The 12,208-nt window shown below is 39.6% G+C and overlaps 2 protein-coding genes across 2 annotated transcripts; one reads left to right on the top strand and one right to left on the bottom strand.

The window, feature by feature from the left end:
- Positions 1-2,783: 2,783 nt before the first annotated feature.
- dad1 (defender against cell death 1) lies at positions 2,784-5,996 on the bottom strand. The gene is made up of 3 exons (XM_040044880.1): positions 5,684-5,996; positions 3,391-3,530; positions 2,784-2,993 (listed from the first exon to the last, which is right to left on the bottom strand). Exons 1-2 carry the CDS (start codon positions 5,892-5,894, stop codon positions 3,400-3,402), a joined length of 342 nt encoding a protein of 113 aa, XP_039900814.1. The 5' UTR covers positions 5,895-5,996; the 3' UTR covers positions 2,784-2,993; positions 3,391-3,399.
- A 115-nt stretch (positions 5,997-6,111) lies between these two features.
- On the top strand, positions 6,112-10,900 carry abhd4 (abhydrolase domain containing 4, N-acyl phospholipase B). The gene is made up of 8 exons (XM_040044879.1): positions 6,112-6,580; positions 7,515-7,600; positions 7,713-7,817; positions 7,942-8,230; positions 9,528-9,709; positions 9,795-9,906; positions 10,000-10,186; positions 10,331-10,900. The coding sequence occupies exons 1-8, from the start codon at positions 6,531-6,533 to the stop codon at positions 10,418-10,420; spliced, it is 1,101 nt and encodes a 366-aa protein (XP_039900813.1). The 5' UTR covers positions 6,112-6,530; the 3' UTR covers positions 10,421-10,900.
- Positions 10,901-12,208: the final 1,308 nt, after the last annotated feature.

Genomic DNA, 12,208 nt, shown 5'->3' on the forward strand with positions numbered 1-12,208 from the left:
GCTCTGCACAGTTTAAAGCAATTTTGGTAGGAATGTGTTTGACTCAATCACTTCTCCCAGAACAAGTAATAGAAGCAAACCCTCTCTTTGCTCTGGGGGTAATGTTCTCGCTTTGCCCTCTCTTAGCAGAAATAGGGCAGCAGGGAAATGCGAGTTCCTTTGCCTTCGACTTGGAAGAAAGAAATTATGCAGTCTGTGGGAATAACAGAATATCTGCAAAGTGCGGAGTGGTGGGGAATATTCTCTTCCAAGTGAAAACATATTTTACCAGGACCTACATTAAAAATGGACATGAGAAAAAGTATCTTAAGTATTCTGAGCGAAATAAATAGTCCTATGTATAAATATCAAGGGCTATGATATAAATGTGGCTTACATGTATAAATAAATATCATGTAAGCCACAGTGACAACAAGACGATTAACTGCTTATCTTGTTTCAGTGCAATCTTCTGCTGGGAAACCTTGGTCCTTGCACTCGTGTAAGGCCTACTTTGACACTGAGCCTACAGAGCCCAGGTTGTGACACTTAGAATTAAATGTAGTGTAAGAAATACTAATCCTAATAGATTCACTTCAACACTGAAAGGATTGTGTGGGAGTTATGGTCCTTCTAGTGTCGCTGTTTAAAGGTAATTGGACACTTGGATGCATTGTACCTTGAAAAGTGAAGGCAGAGAAAAGGTGGAGAGAACCCCGGGTGTCTGCAGTAAAGGTCTGTGAGGGCATCTCCAGGGAAAACACAAAGTGTCTGCAGATATCTAAGACTTAAAGCAGTCATTCACCACATGCTTTTCAATAAGAATTATTAAATATCACTTTGGATGTGGATCTGTGCAATTATTCTCAGACCCCTAAATTCTGCAGTAAAAATTGCTGCATTTTTATGGAAGACTTTTCAATACTGCTGTAAATCCACTCCAATTAAAACTGAGACTTGGCACATTAATACAGTATGCATTTCTTTATGTAGAACTGAATATGCTTAAGCTTAGATCCCGAAGTTAGAAAGAAAAAAAAGCGAGGGGAAGAAAAAGAGACATTTTGGACTGTGGCATAAAATGGAAATGCACAACTTCTAAAGATGTGAGTTCCGCCACTGAGCCTGGAGTCCTTTGCCACAACCATTTGAATGTAGAGTTTTCTTCCCTGCTATCCTTGAAAAGAAGAAAGGATTTCTCTTTGCAATAACCAGCACTAAATGGTAATTTGAAAAGCCAGATTTGAACAATCCTACTTTTTATGAGAAGCTGCAGAAGAGGGGGGGTGGGGGGGATGCACAGATATACAGTGCTGTGCAAAAGTGTGGAGTCATCACTAATTGCTTTATATTTTGCAAGGAAAATGTGAAATAGGAAGCATGTGTAAATACATACGGAAATACAGCATATAATGCAAATAAGGGCCTTGTATAATCCTAACAAGCTTTAAAGTCAATATTTAGTATGACCACCTTTATTCTGCAACACAGCCTGAACTCTCTCGGGCAAGCTTTCATCTAGCAGTTCTCCGGGCTTCTTGAAGGCCATTCAAAGCTTTTCTTTGGATGTTGACTGCCTTTTGTTCTGGTGTCTGTCAAAATGCTCTAACACCGCTTCAATAACATTTAGGTCTGGGCTCTTGGGAGGCCGATCCATGCCTCACGGTGTTCCATTACGTGTTTTTCCATCCAGATATGCTGTAGCGCACTGACAGAGTGAAGTGTTCCCAATCAGACACATTCCAGATGGTATTAGATGGTGAATCAAAATCTAATGGTATTTTCCAGCATTCATAATACCATCAAGTTTGACAAGATCCCCAACACATCTGGCTGGAATTCCACCATCAAACCATGGCATAGCCTCCATTGTGTTTTACAGATGGCTGTAGACACTCCCACACATACATACTGACCACAGGACCTGTTTACAGCCCAGTTCTTGTGTAATTGGTACACCTCAGCCTTTCCCTTTAGAACATTTGTGATGAGGCTTCAGTAAACTGTAGGTGTGCTGAGGAGACATCTCTCATATCCTATGTCAGGTCTTTCCTGAATTTTTTCCTCTTTCTTAAAGATATGGTTTTCAGATACAGTTCATTTGCTGTAGATAGAAGAGGCAGGCAGGAAAAGCTTTTGTCTTCCACCTGTCCAATTTCAATACATATTTTAAGGACACACTGCGCACCATGCTGAGATATACCAAGCTGTTGCTTAATGCCGCTTTGATAATCACCTCGTTGGAGCAAAAATACAATTTTATGCCTGTCAAACTTTTCTTCTGCATTTCTTAGTAGATTCTACTGAAGAAATTGGAACAAATTGTGTTTTGCAACAGGCTGCTAATAACAAATGCCTAAAGATACACTTTAAAAGTGGTTCTCTGTTCTGTATTACCTGCAGGCAATGCTGCCTCATCCCTTGAGTTAGGTGCCTTTTTATGCTTGAATGATTCATAGGTCAGTGTTAAGTGGTTTAAAAAAGGAAAACCGACAACGAAAAACTTTGAAAGGGCTTCACAAAGCCAGGAGAGCTACTGCTCAAGGCCACTTGTAAAAAAAAAAAAAAAAAAAAAAAAAAAAAAAGAAGAAATGTAAGAAAGTGTAACAAAACAAGCACAACATAAAGCAATGAGGCATGACTCAAGACTTGTTTACAGAAATGCATCAACATAGCACTTTTTGCTATCAATCACAGACCTAGCTACTTGTTAAATCTAATTACATTAAAAAAAAAATTATATAACACACACACACACACACACACACACACACACACACACAGGTAGATAGAGTCAACCACTGTTTAACAAGGCCACCATTTCAGTTGTTTTTATTTCTTTGTGTCAGTGCAAAAAAGGGAATGCTGGACAAATGTTTACATAAAAAATGTTTCCATAAAAGTAGAAAGAAAAAAAAATAGCACTGCATCATATGTGACCAGATCCGACTTATTCGGTGAGGATGGGATAGTCCACATCAGCGGGGAGTTTAATAACTTCTTCTCGTCGTGATCTGTAGAAAAAAAAACAAAAAAAACCGCGGCGTTTGTGTGAGACAGCAAAGTTATGAAAGCAAAAAAAGAAATGACACATTGTGACCTTCCCAGCCAGCAGCAAGTCTAAAAATTCAATATCACCATTTTCTAGTAAAGCAAAAGCAATATGTGTCATCATGTAGTCCTCAGAGAAGCATCTTATCACATGTACTATCTGCTGTGCTGTTCCACAGAGAATGAAGTGACGAACTGGCAATAACGTCTAATGTGACAGAGCACCTGAAGGACAATATATCTGTTTACTTTTCACTGACAAAAACAACTCAATATCCACAGACACATATGGCAGATTTAGTTTGGATATTTTGTACAATTTCTACAGTTTCTCATCGTGGAACACTTAGACGCACTTACATGTTTGCCTCAGCCAATGAAATTCATCACAACGAGATGGAGGACTGTGTGAGCGAACAGGAAGTCGGCGAAGGCTCTCTCTGGGGAGATGGACAGAAAATCTCCTTTGTTCTGTGGGTTGATCTGGATACGAAGACACACTGAAAAACAAACAAGGGATTAAGTATCAGCATGTACCTCTTTCACTTGTCAATGCACAACTGCAGTGGGGCTACAGCGGAGTTTTTTTTCCCCATGATAATTTAATAGTTTTAATATTAGGGTTAGTTGTTTAGTAGTTAAACACCAAAAGTCAGACAGCCTAATTTTTTCAAAATTTTCAGCTCGTTACCTGTTTTTGCATTTAGATGGAAATAGGAAGCACAGATACTACGCAGTATAGCTGAAATAATTAACTGAATAGCTGATTGGTCAATGCAGACTGATAATTTCTCCATTTTTGTCATCCTAAAAACACCACACCTCCATCACATTTATAAACCAATTAAATTCTCATACTTATTAATGTCCAACATGAGTTGTAAAGGCCAACCGATTTATCAATGGGCTTAAATTACTGACTTCTAGTAGCCATTTGAAGAGCCATTGGTTTTGGATTTCATACCTGACAATATATGAAAATCTGATATAAAGTACTGATAGGAGAAACACCCTTCAATCATGTTATGATTACTGATGTTACATAGTGTGTAGACCAGAGGGCACTCTGCAACTTCTTGTTGGCATCATGTGTGTTTGTAATGCCACAAACAACAAGCAGCCGACAGAAAAAGAAATTCGAGTTCACCAACATAAACCTCTGGTGGTTGCAGCAACGGCAGATCTTCTAATGGCTAGATATACAGATATATGAGCCTATGTATTTATGTTTTTCCAGATGGACAAAACAAACAATTTCCACTAACATATGCTAGGTGTACATATGTATTTACTTCTTTACACTCAGGTCAATCCAGCTTGAAGCTAACATGGTGAAGGGTGTTTCTCCAATCAGTATTTTTAAAAATTGTATTTATCGTCCATTACAAATGCCAATGCCTTCAGCATAAATCAGTGAATTGATACTAATGGCCACTTAAGGCTGGCTCCAAAAGCAAGTCAATGCCCATCTTAAAATCCCGAATTTTACTGTATTTTGTTTTTTTGTTTTTTTTTAAACAGAATGCTGGTTGTCAGCCAGGGATACCCCTCAGCCTCTTACTAGATGCACCAATGGAATGAATTTCAAAATCCTACATCAACTTGTTCTCAAGTTATCACATTCACAAGATTTTCAATTGATAAAATTGCTTCATTCTCGAGTTTTCACATTCACAAACATGGGTGCCCGCATCAGCTTTTCAGGACAAAGGGGTAAAAAGTTTACAGCACCGAACAAAAAACTTTTTTAGCTTCTATGCATGGGTTCCCCTTCACAGCAGCTAAACAGTGGGGTTTATTGTTATTGTTATCCCCCCCAATCTCCATCTGTATTATAAAACATTCCACCATGTTTGTGCTTTTGGTACCTTGAGCATTTTAATAAGAAACGTATGAAAACCAATTCAAAATCTCTGCACACCTGAAGGGCCGACAGTGTCGGAGGAAAAAACGTCCTCATATACAACTAAACGTAACCCTACACACTGTCTCACTTACAGATGAACTTTTATTGTTTTAATGGAATTACCTGACAAACGAGCCTATTCAAAATAGACTTGGTTTGTGGTTTGTTTTTATTTCTGATATTTTTAATTCTGATATTTTATTACTTGATTAAAATGTGCTTATTTACGCTAACAGTTTGAACCAAGCTTGCTAGTGTTGGCTAATATTTTGGCACACTATGCCATCATCCAAATAAGGTGATTGTTGGCTTTACCAAAATAAATAAATAAATATGGCAGAGGACAAACGTAATATTTTGGCTTGTATATGCAGAGCCTACAAGTCAATGGTCCAAATCACTGTGTGACCATCTAACATTTAGTCTTTGAGTCCATGGCCTTTCCATGCACCTGCGGTGGACAGTCCTGAAAGGTTCAGGAATACGGGAATGTATGAAAACTGCTTAAAGCACATTTTTCTAGGTGCAAAATAAGCATCTGTGCAGCCTTGAAAATAATGAACCAATGCCACCCAGAGAGCTACTCGGGAAACACGTGTATTCATTTAATTTTAATATTAGCTGAAGTCACGCTACTAGTTTAGCATAGATAGCTAACTTGTGCCTGAGTACACGTTCTGGATCACCCCATTTTGTAAAAAATAAAATAAAATTGCCAGTGACACGTTTAATCGAATAAACACTTACCTGCGAGAATAAAAGCACCCACGCAAGAGATGAAGCCCGAGAGAAAGCTATTGAATGGAAAGGTGCCGACGAGGAGACAGTAGAGGAACTGCAGGGCTCCAGTTAACAAGATGTACAGCAGATATGCGTCCACCACTTTGAGTTTGTTGGGCGTCGTGGTGCCGTACTCGTCCAGAAACCGAGAAATAACAGATATCACTGAGTTCGACATGATTTTGGCCGTCTAATTAGCAGAAAATTACTCAGGATTTTGTTGCACGAAACCTTTTCCTCGGTCGAATAAGTGACGTGTCCCAATAAACCGGAAACGGACGTGGTGTTGCACGTTATACGTTCCGACCAAATCGGAACGAAAAGCCAAGACACACAGAGTAGAGCACGGAGATGTAAAAATAAGACAGATGATTTTCTCTGCTGCTATCTTGAGTTGCAACGATATTAAGTTGTTATTTCTCTCTTTTTTTATGGCTTAATTTGTGACCTCAGGCTGTGTGGTGGTCAGCACAGTAGATAATAGCAACAACAACAAAAATGAAGAAAAAAATGAAAGGATATGGAGGCTGAAAGTAGAAATATTGAGAGTATCAGTACCAACCGTAGTATTGGTATTTATACTATTAAAACCCACCCCTAATCGCAACCCCCGAACGTGTGACTTTTTTTTCGTACAGTTCGAGCATCATTTCGAGAGACGATCTTTGTGTTTGATCAGCTGACGTAGGAATGTACTTGTTACAAAACATTAGAAATTAGCATACAGCAGCTGAGTGTAACTTGAAAGCAGAGGAGACAGAGCGTGTTATCAAACGTGATCAGACTGAATGTAGTCACCGGAATATGCCCACCAATGGATAACCCTGCGACCATCGCACCTGTGCAGAACGATTGTGAAACAGAGTAAGTAACTTAGCTTAATGCAGCCGAATACAACCATTCACAAAACGCTGCTAGTCGCCTTTAATCATATGTTACTTAAATCTCGGAAGACTGGCTGTATTCAGACGCGTTTTGGGCTCTGGGCGGGATGAACTGTAAGACTGTGCTGTGTCATTGTTTGTGAATCGGTCTCTAGCTTCTTTTAATGTAAAATGTAGATGTTGCCATGGTCTTTGGCACGTTCTGTGTGAAATTACTCTTGGAAACATAAAGGCAAATACTAGTATGGCAGAAAGTTATTTAACAGTTAGCTTTAAGTAACAAAGACATACAAAGTTATAGTAAAATGATGGTAAGTGTAGTCTACTGTTGACTTGTGAAGGTAGGTCTAATAAGGTAATCATAAGGTAGGTAGGACTCTATTGGAGTGTCACCTGCACTCTTGGCTAACAGGTGCGTTCTACTTGTTATTGGCTGACAACAAAAAAAAGGAGGAACAGGGGTGAGTGTGACTTATCAAAATGACTCAGCAAAGCTAAACTGCCTTGTTGATTGGTGAATAGGTGAAAAGCTCCTGGGATGTACCTGATGTAATGATGACAGAAGCAGAAACGCGATCCTGTCCTTTTGGTACCTCAGTGTAGAAAAAAAAAAAATGTATTATCCTAAAAATGAATGCTAAGAGAATGGAGGTAACCAGGATTTACCCCACCACCATCAGTCCTACAAGTCTGACTTTGATTAACAGCATGATGAAACGTGACTCTCGGCTCTGGCTCTGTACCACTCAAGTGTCAAGTGCATTATCTATGCAACATTATTTGCATTTCAAATAATGATAACATTGATTTTACTTGCTTGGTTTTGCATCGGAGGAATTTGTATTGTGTTTCTACTCCACTATCTAATATCCCTTCATTCTTCAAATGTCTTTCTCTCATTCTGTCCTCGTCAGGACAAGTTCAGCTTGGAGCTGGTGGCCTTCCTGGCGCCCTACCTCCATGTCCCTTTTGAAGACAACTGAATCTAAGATTCTTGCCTGTAAGGATATGTTGATATTAGCTGGGTGATTACATAACAGGAAATGATATATAACTGTTTTTGTTTAAGACTTTAACCCTAATGATTATTCCTTCTTGTCTGGTAACATCAGGTATTCAGAATGATCTATGGGCCAGATTTGTGACCCTACAAAACCAGTACCGGATATGGACTCTGACCATCACCAACAAAGCGGTTCGCAAACCTGTAGAACAAGGTAGAGATCTCAGCTCCCCTTTTCGTATTCTTTGTTTGAATATAAGCAGACATAGCTGTAAAGTATGAATTGTCATAACAATGGCGTAATACATCATTCTTTCCTGTTCCTGTATTGCCTATAGTGCCTAAGACTCCACTGGTAATGGTTCATGGCTTTGGAGGAGGGGTGGGTCTGTGGATCAGGAACCTAGACGCCCTGAGCCGGTCAAGGCCCGTCTACGCGTTTGACCTCCTTGGTTTTGGCAGGAGTTCCAGGCCTCCCTTCCCTTCAGATGCTGCCAAGGCAGAGGAGCAGTTTGTGGACTCCATTGAACAGTGGAGGCAGTCTGTAGGCCTGGAGAACATGATTCTGCTGGGACACAGCCTGGGGGGTTACCTGGCGACCTCGTATGCCATTCAGTATCCATCTAGGTAAGAAAGCTGATGAAATACGCAGTCCATCATCTGCGGTCAGAATTACCTGTGGCTTACATTAGTCACTAGTATTTGAATTACGTGCGTCACATGTGTCATGTTGAATATTAACCAGGCGTGGCCATAGCAACATGATAAACCTGTTATGTTATTAAAGGCTGGATGTAGCTTAATGGTACTGTATAGATATGAACAGTATACAAATCATCTTATATTACTGTCCTCAAGAAAGCAACAGTTTCCAAAGTATAATCTGACTGTCCACTTTATTAGGTACACCTCTTCAGCTTCTTGTTAATAGAACTCTAATGAGCCAATCACATGGCAGCAAATCACCACATTCAGGTATGGAGACGTGGTCAAGATAATGCGCGGAACCTCAAAATGGCAAAGAAAGATGTTTTAAGTGACTTTGAATGTGGCATGGTTGGTCCAAATGGGCAGCAGTAAATTTATTAGATAAAGCTACTTCTGGGAATTTGTTTCCTCTGGGGTTAACAGAGAATGGTCCAAAAAAGAGAGAATATCCGGCGAGCGGCACTTCTCTGGGAGAAAATGCCTCGTTGATGCCAGAGGTCAGAGGAGAACGGCCAGACTGCTTTGAGTTGTTGGAAGGTCACAGTAACTAAATAAACAGTTGTTACAAAATATCCAGAAGAGCATCTTCACACAGGCTCACCAAAATTGGACAGGATAAAAGACGGGAAAATTGTTTGTTGAGATTCGGTGTTAGGGTCAGAATCTGACATAAACAACATGAAAGCTTGGGGTCGTTCTCCTTTGTGTCAGAAGTTCAGGCTGCTGCTGGTGTTCTAATGATGTTGGGGATATTTTCTGGGCAGGCTTTGGGCGTTTAGTGTCAATTAAGCAACCATCCAACACTCTGTCGACCATGTCCATCAATTTATAGTCACAGTGTGTCCTCTTTGTGATGAATGCCTCCACCTGGATAACCCACTATGTCAGACATCAATATAAATGACATTTACTTTTTTTAGCAAATTAAACTTAAATCTGCACTGACTAATATTTGTTGTGCTAACAGCGGGTCACGTTACTGTCTGTAATGTGAAAACTATCACCAACCTCATCAGCTTCCCTTTGTTTTTACAGCCTGTTGTTGTGTTAAAGCTTGAAACTGTACTGTGTTGCTTCAGTCTCAGCCATCAGTTATTTCTACTGTAATGTTTCATTTTTACCAACTCGTGACTTTTTTCTATAAATGAGCTGGCGACTCATACTAATACATCGTGCTGTATGTTATCGTGATTATATTCTGCTTTCTTTTTCACAGAGTATCACACCTTATCCTGGTAGATCCCTGGGGTTTTCCAGAGCGACCCAAGGTCCAGAACCAGCAGGGCCAGGGGACAGATGTGGTGAAGAGGCCGTCCCCTCCCCGCTGGGTGAAGGCTATCCTAGCAGTCGTTACCCTCTTCAACCCACTTGCTGTGATTAGAGCAGCGGGACCGTTGGGTAAGAAGTGCGAACATCGTTCTGCTGCTGCGCTGTGGCACGCATAATGTTGCGACCTCCTTCTCACAACGTGTTCTGCATCCAGGTCCGGGCTTGGTGAACAGATTCCGTCCTGATTTCAAAAGGAAGTTTGAAGATCTGTTTGATGACGACACCATGACCCAGTACATCTACCACTGTAACGCACAAACACCAAGGTATGTGAAGAAACACCCCCCCCCCTCCATATTAAAAATGCGATTCTGATTAGAGAGAAGTGACAACCTTCTCTTTCTCTTCCTCCATCCAAGTGGAGAGGTGGGTTTCAGGGCCATGACGGAGTCCTTGGGATGGGCTAAGAGGCCGATGCTGGATCGGGTTCATCAGCTGCCCGCCTCCATGCCCGTCACTCTGCTGTATGGAGCACAGTCCTGGGTGGACAGCTCATCCGGATACAAAATGGCTCAGATTAGGAACCACTCCAACACCAGAGTGCTGGTAAGTAGAGACACACACATTTGTATCCATAGAAACACAAAGACAAGCATATGAGTCTAATTCAGCTTAATGTTATGTTAATATAATTAAAATCAACTTTGCTGTACATTCCTGCTGACTGCTCCTATCTGCTCCTCTGTGCAGCTGATAAATGAAGCCTCCCACCACGTGTATGCAGATCAACCAGGGGAGTTCAACAGAGTTGTTGAAAATATTTGTAAATCTGTGAACTGACATGTTTTTGGACTGAACTTGTTAAGAAAAAGTGGCGATGGTCTTAGCACCGGCACTTTTGCATGTGAAGTATGCTGGGTGGGTTTGCATATTGAAATGCCATGATTTTGATTGTAGTTTCTTTATTATTATCATTATTGTAACAAGTTGTTGTTGTTGTTATTATTATTCCAGAAAAACTCTTATATTTGTTAGAAGGGGTTTTTAGTGTTATTTACATTTATTTTTGACATTTTCATGAAGAGCATTAACCGAACTGCCAGTGCCGAAATATACTGGGTTGTCATATTCCTTTAACACTCAGTGGAACACGCACACGGCTCTGGATGTGTTATTTATTACCCATCAGCCACATGATTCCCGGTTCACACTTCAATATGTGCCTGACAATTTTTCTTTAATCCCTGCTCTTAATGTCTTCCTCATGTATCAATCAGCTGTATTTTGTAAAATGAAACCAGTAAAAGCTTATTTAAACTACCCACGAGTGATGCACTTTATTGCCCCACCAGCAGGGGGCAGTGACAGCTGGCATATTTTTTAGGTTTTATACTCTCAGTGGGTTTTGCCCATCAGTGGCACTGTATAGCGGTTAGCATTGTTCCCTCACGGCAGGGGTGTACCCACCACCTACCCAGTGAATGCTGGGATAGGCTACACCCTATCCACCCCTGTCTGCGACTCCAAATGGACAAATTGATGAATGGATATGAATTATAAATATCAAATGAGAAAGTCACTTAAAAATATATATTTACCAATTGTTAGAACAGCCGTTTAAAACTGTAAAACTTACAAGTATATAGATTTAAATTAACCTGTAAAGTAAATGTAGCATAAAAATAAATGCAACTGAAGAAAAAAGTATATTTGGTAAAAGTTCCATAACACTTGTGATAAATCAGAAGTTGATTAAGTAAAAATACAGTTTTATATATATTTCTGTACCGTGTTTGAAGGTGGTAATAAGTTAAGAAAATATGTAACATCAAAAGTATAACAAATTATAAATCTAAACACAAAACTTGATTAACAGCTATAAAAGGTAACTTTTTTTTACATTTACTTTTCTTACTTTACTTTTAAAAATCTTAAACTTTTAATTTTATGTGATAAGTTATAAAAATTGTGCCTGAATGCAGAACTATAAAACATAAAATTAAAAAAAAACATTGTATTAATATGAAAGGTAATATTACATCATCAAATCTGTGACAAAGTAAACGGTAAAACTGTTATTCCATCTCTTTTTGGCATACTATAATTACCGGGACATAATACGCTACATTTAACATTCAGATGAATTTTAAAACCTGAGTTTTTAAAATGTGTCAAATTCCACTTCAAACTGTCCTACAAGCCCACCGTCACAATGCTTGATGAACTGGAATTCAGGAAATACGTGAGTTCATAGCACTGCAAGGAATATGATCTGACATCTTTCTCTGATGGCTTCAATGACAGCGATTACTTCCTTTATGAACTCGTATATTTTCTATTGCCTTGAATGTGAAAGAGAGCTACAAATTAGAGCTGTTAAACGAGTCGAGTGACATAAAGGGCGCAGTATTTCTCTGTAAAAAAATGCTAAAACTATGAGCCACTGCCTTAGCACAGTCAGCTTTAAGTACCTGGGAATACATTACTCATCCTGATTGGTGAAACGCAGTAAAGGTGTGTCACCCACCATAATTTGTAAGGCTGAAATTAGTCACTCTCTTTTTTTTGCGCCATAAAACATTGTTCAATTGCAAAAGTGGAAAGTTTCCTGTTTCCTCTGAGAGGCTT

Source organism: Simochromis diagramma, unplaced genomic scaffold (assembly GCF_900408965.1).
Source record: "Simochromis diagramma unplaced genomic scaffold, fSimDia1.1 OVJJ01000663.1, whole genome shotgun sequence".
Classification (NCBI taxonomy): Eukaryota; Metazoa; Chordata; class Actinopteri; order Cichliformes; family Cichlidae; genus Simochromis; species Simochromis diagramma.

Coding starts and splice junctions, on each gene's coding strand:
- abhd4 (XM_040044879.1), top strand. CDS start 6,531: ATGGATAACCCTGCGACCATCGCACCTGTGCAGAACGATTGTGAAACA. Junction 7,818..7,941: donor TCGCAAACCTGTAGAACAAG/GTAGAGATCTCA, acceptor TATTGCCTATAG/TGCCTAAGACTCCACTGGTA. Junction 9,907..9,999: donor TGTAACGCACAAACACCAAG/GTATGTGAAGAA, acceptor CCTCCATCCAAG/TGGAGAGGTGGGTTTCAGGG.
- dad1 (XM_040044880.1), bottom strand. CDS start 5,894: ATGTCGAACTCAGTGATATCTGTTATTTCTCGGTTTCTGGACGAGTAC. Junction 3,531..5,683: donor GGGTGCTTTTATTCTCGCAG/GTAAGTGTTTAT, acceptor TTTGTTTTTCAG/TGTGTCTTCGTATCCAGATC.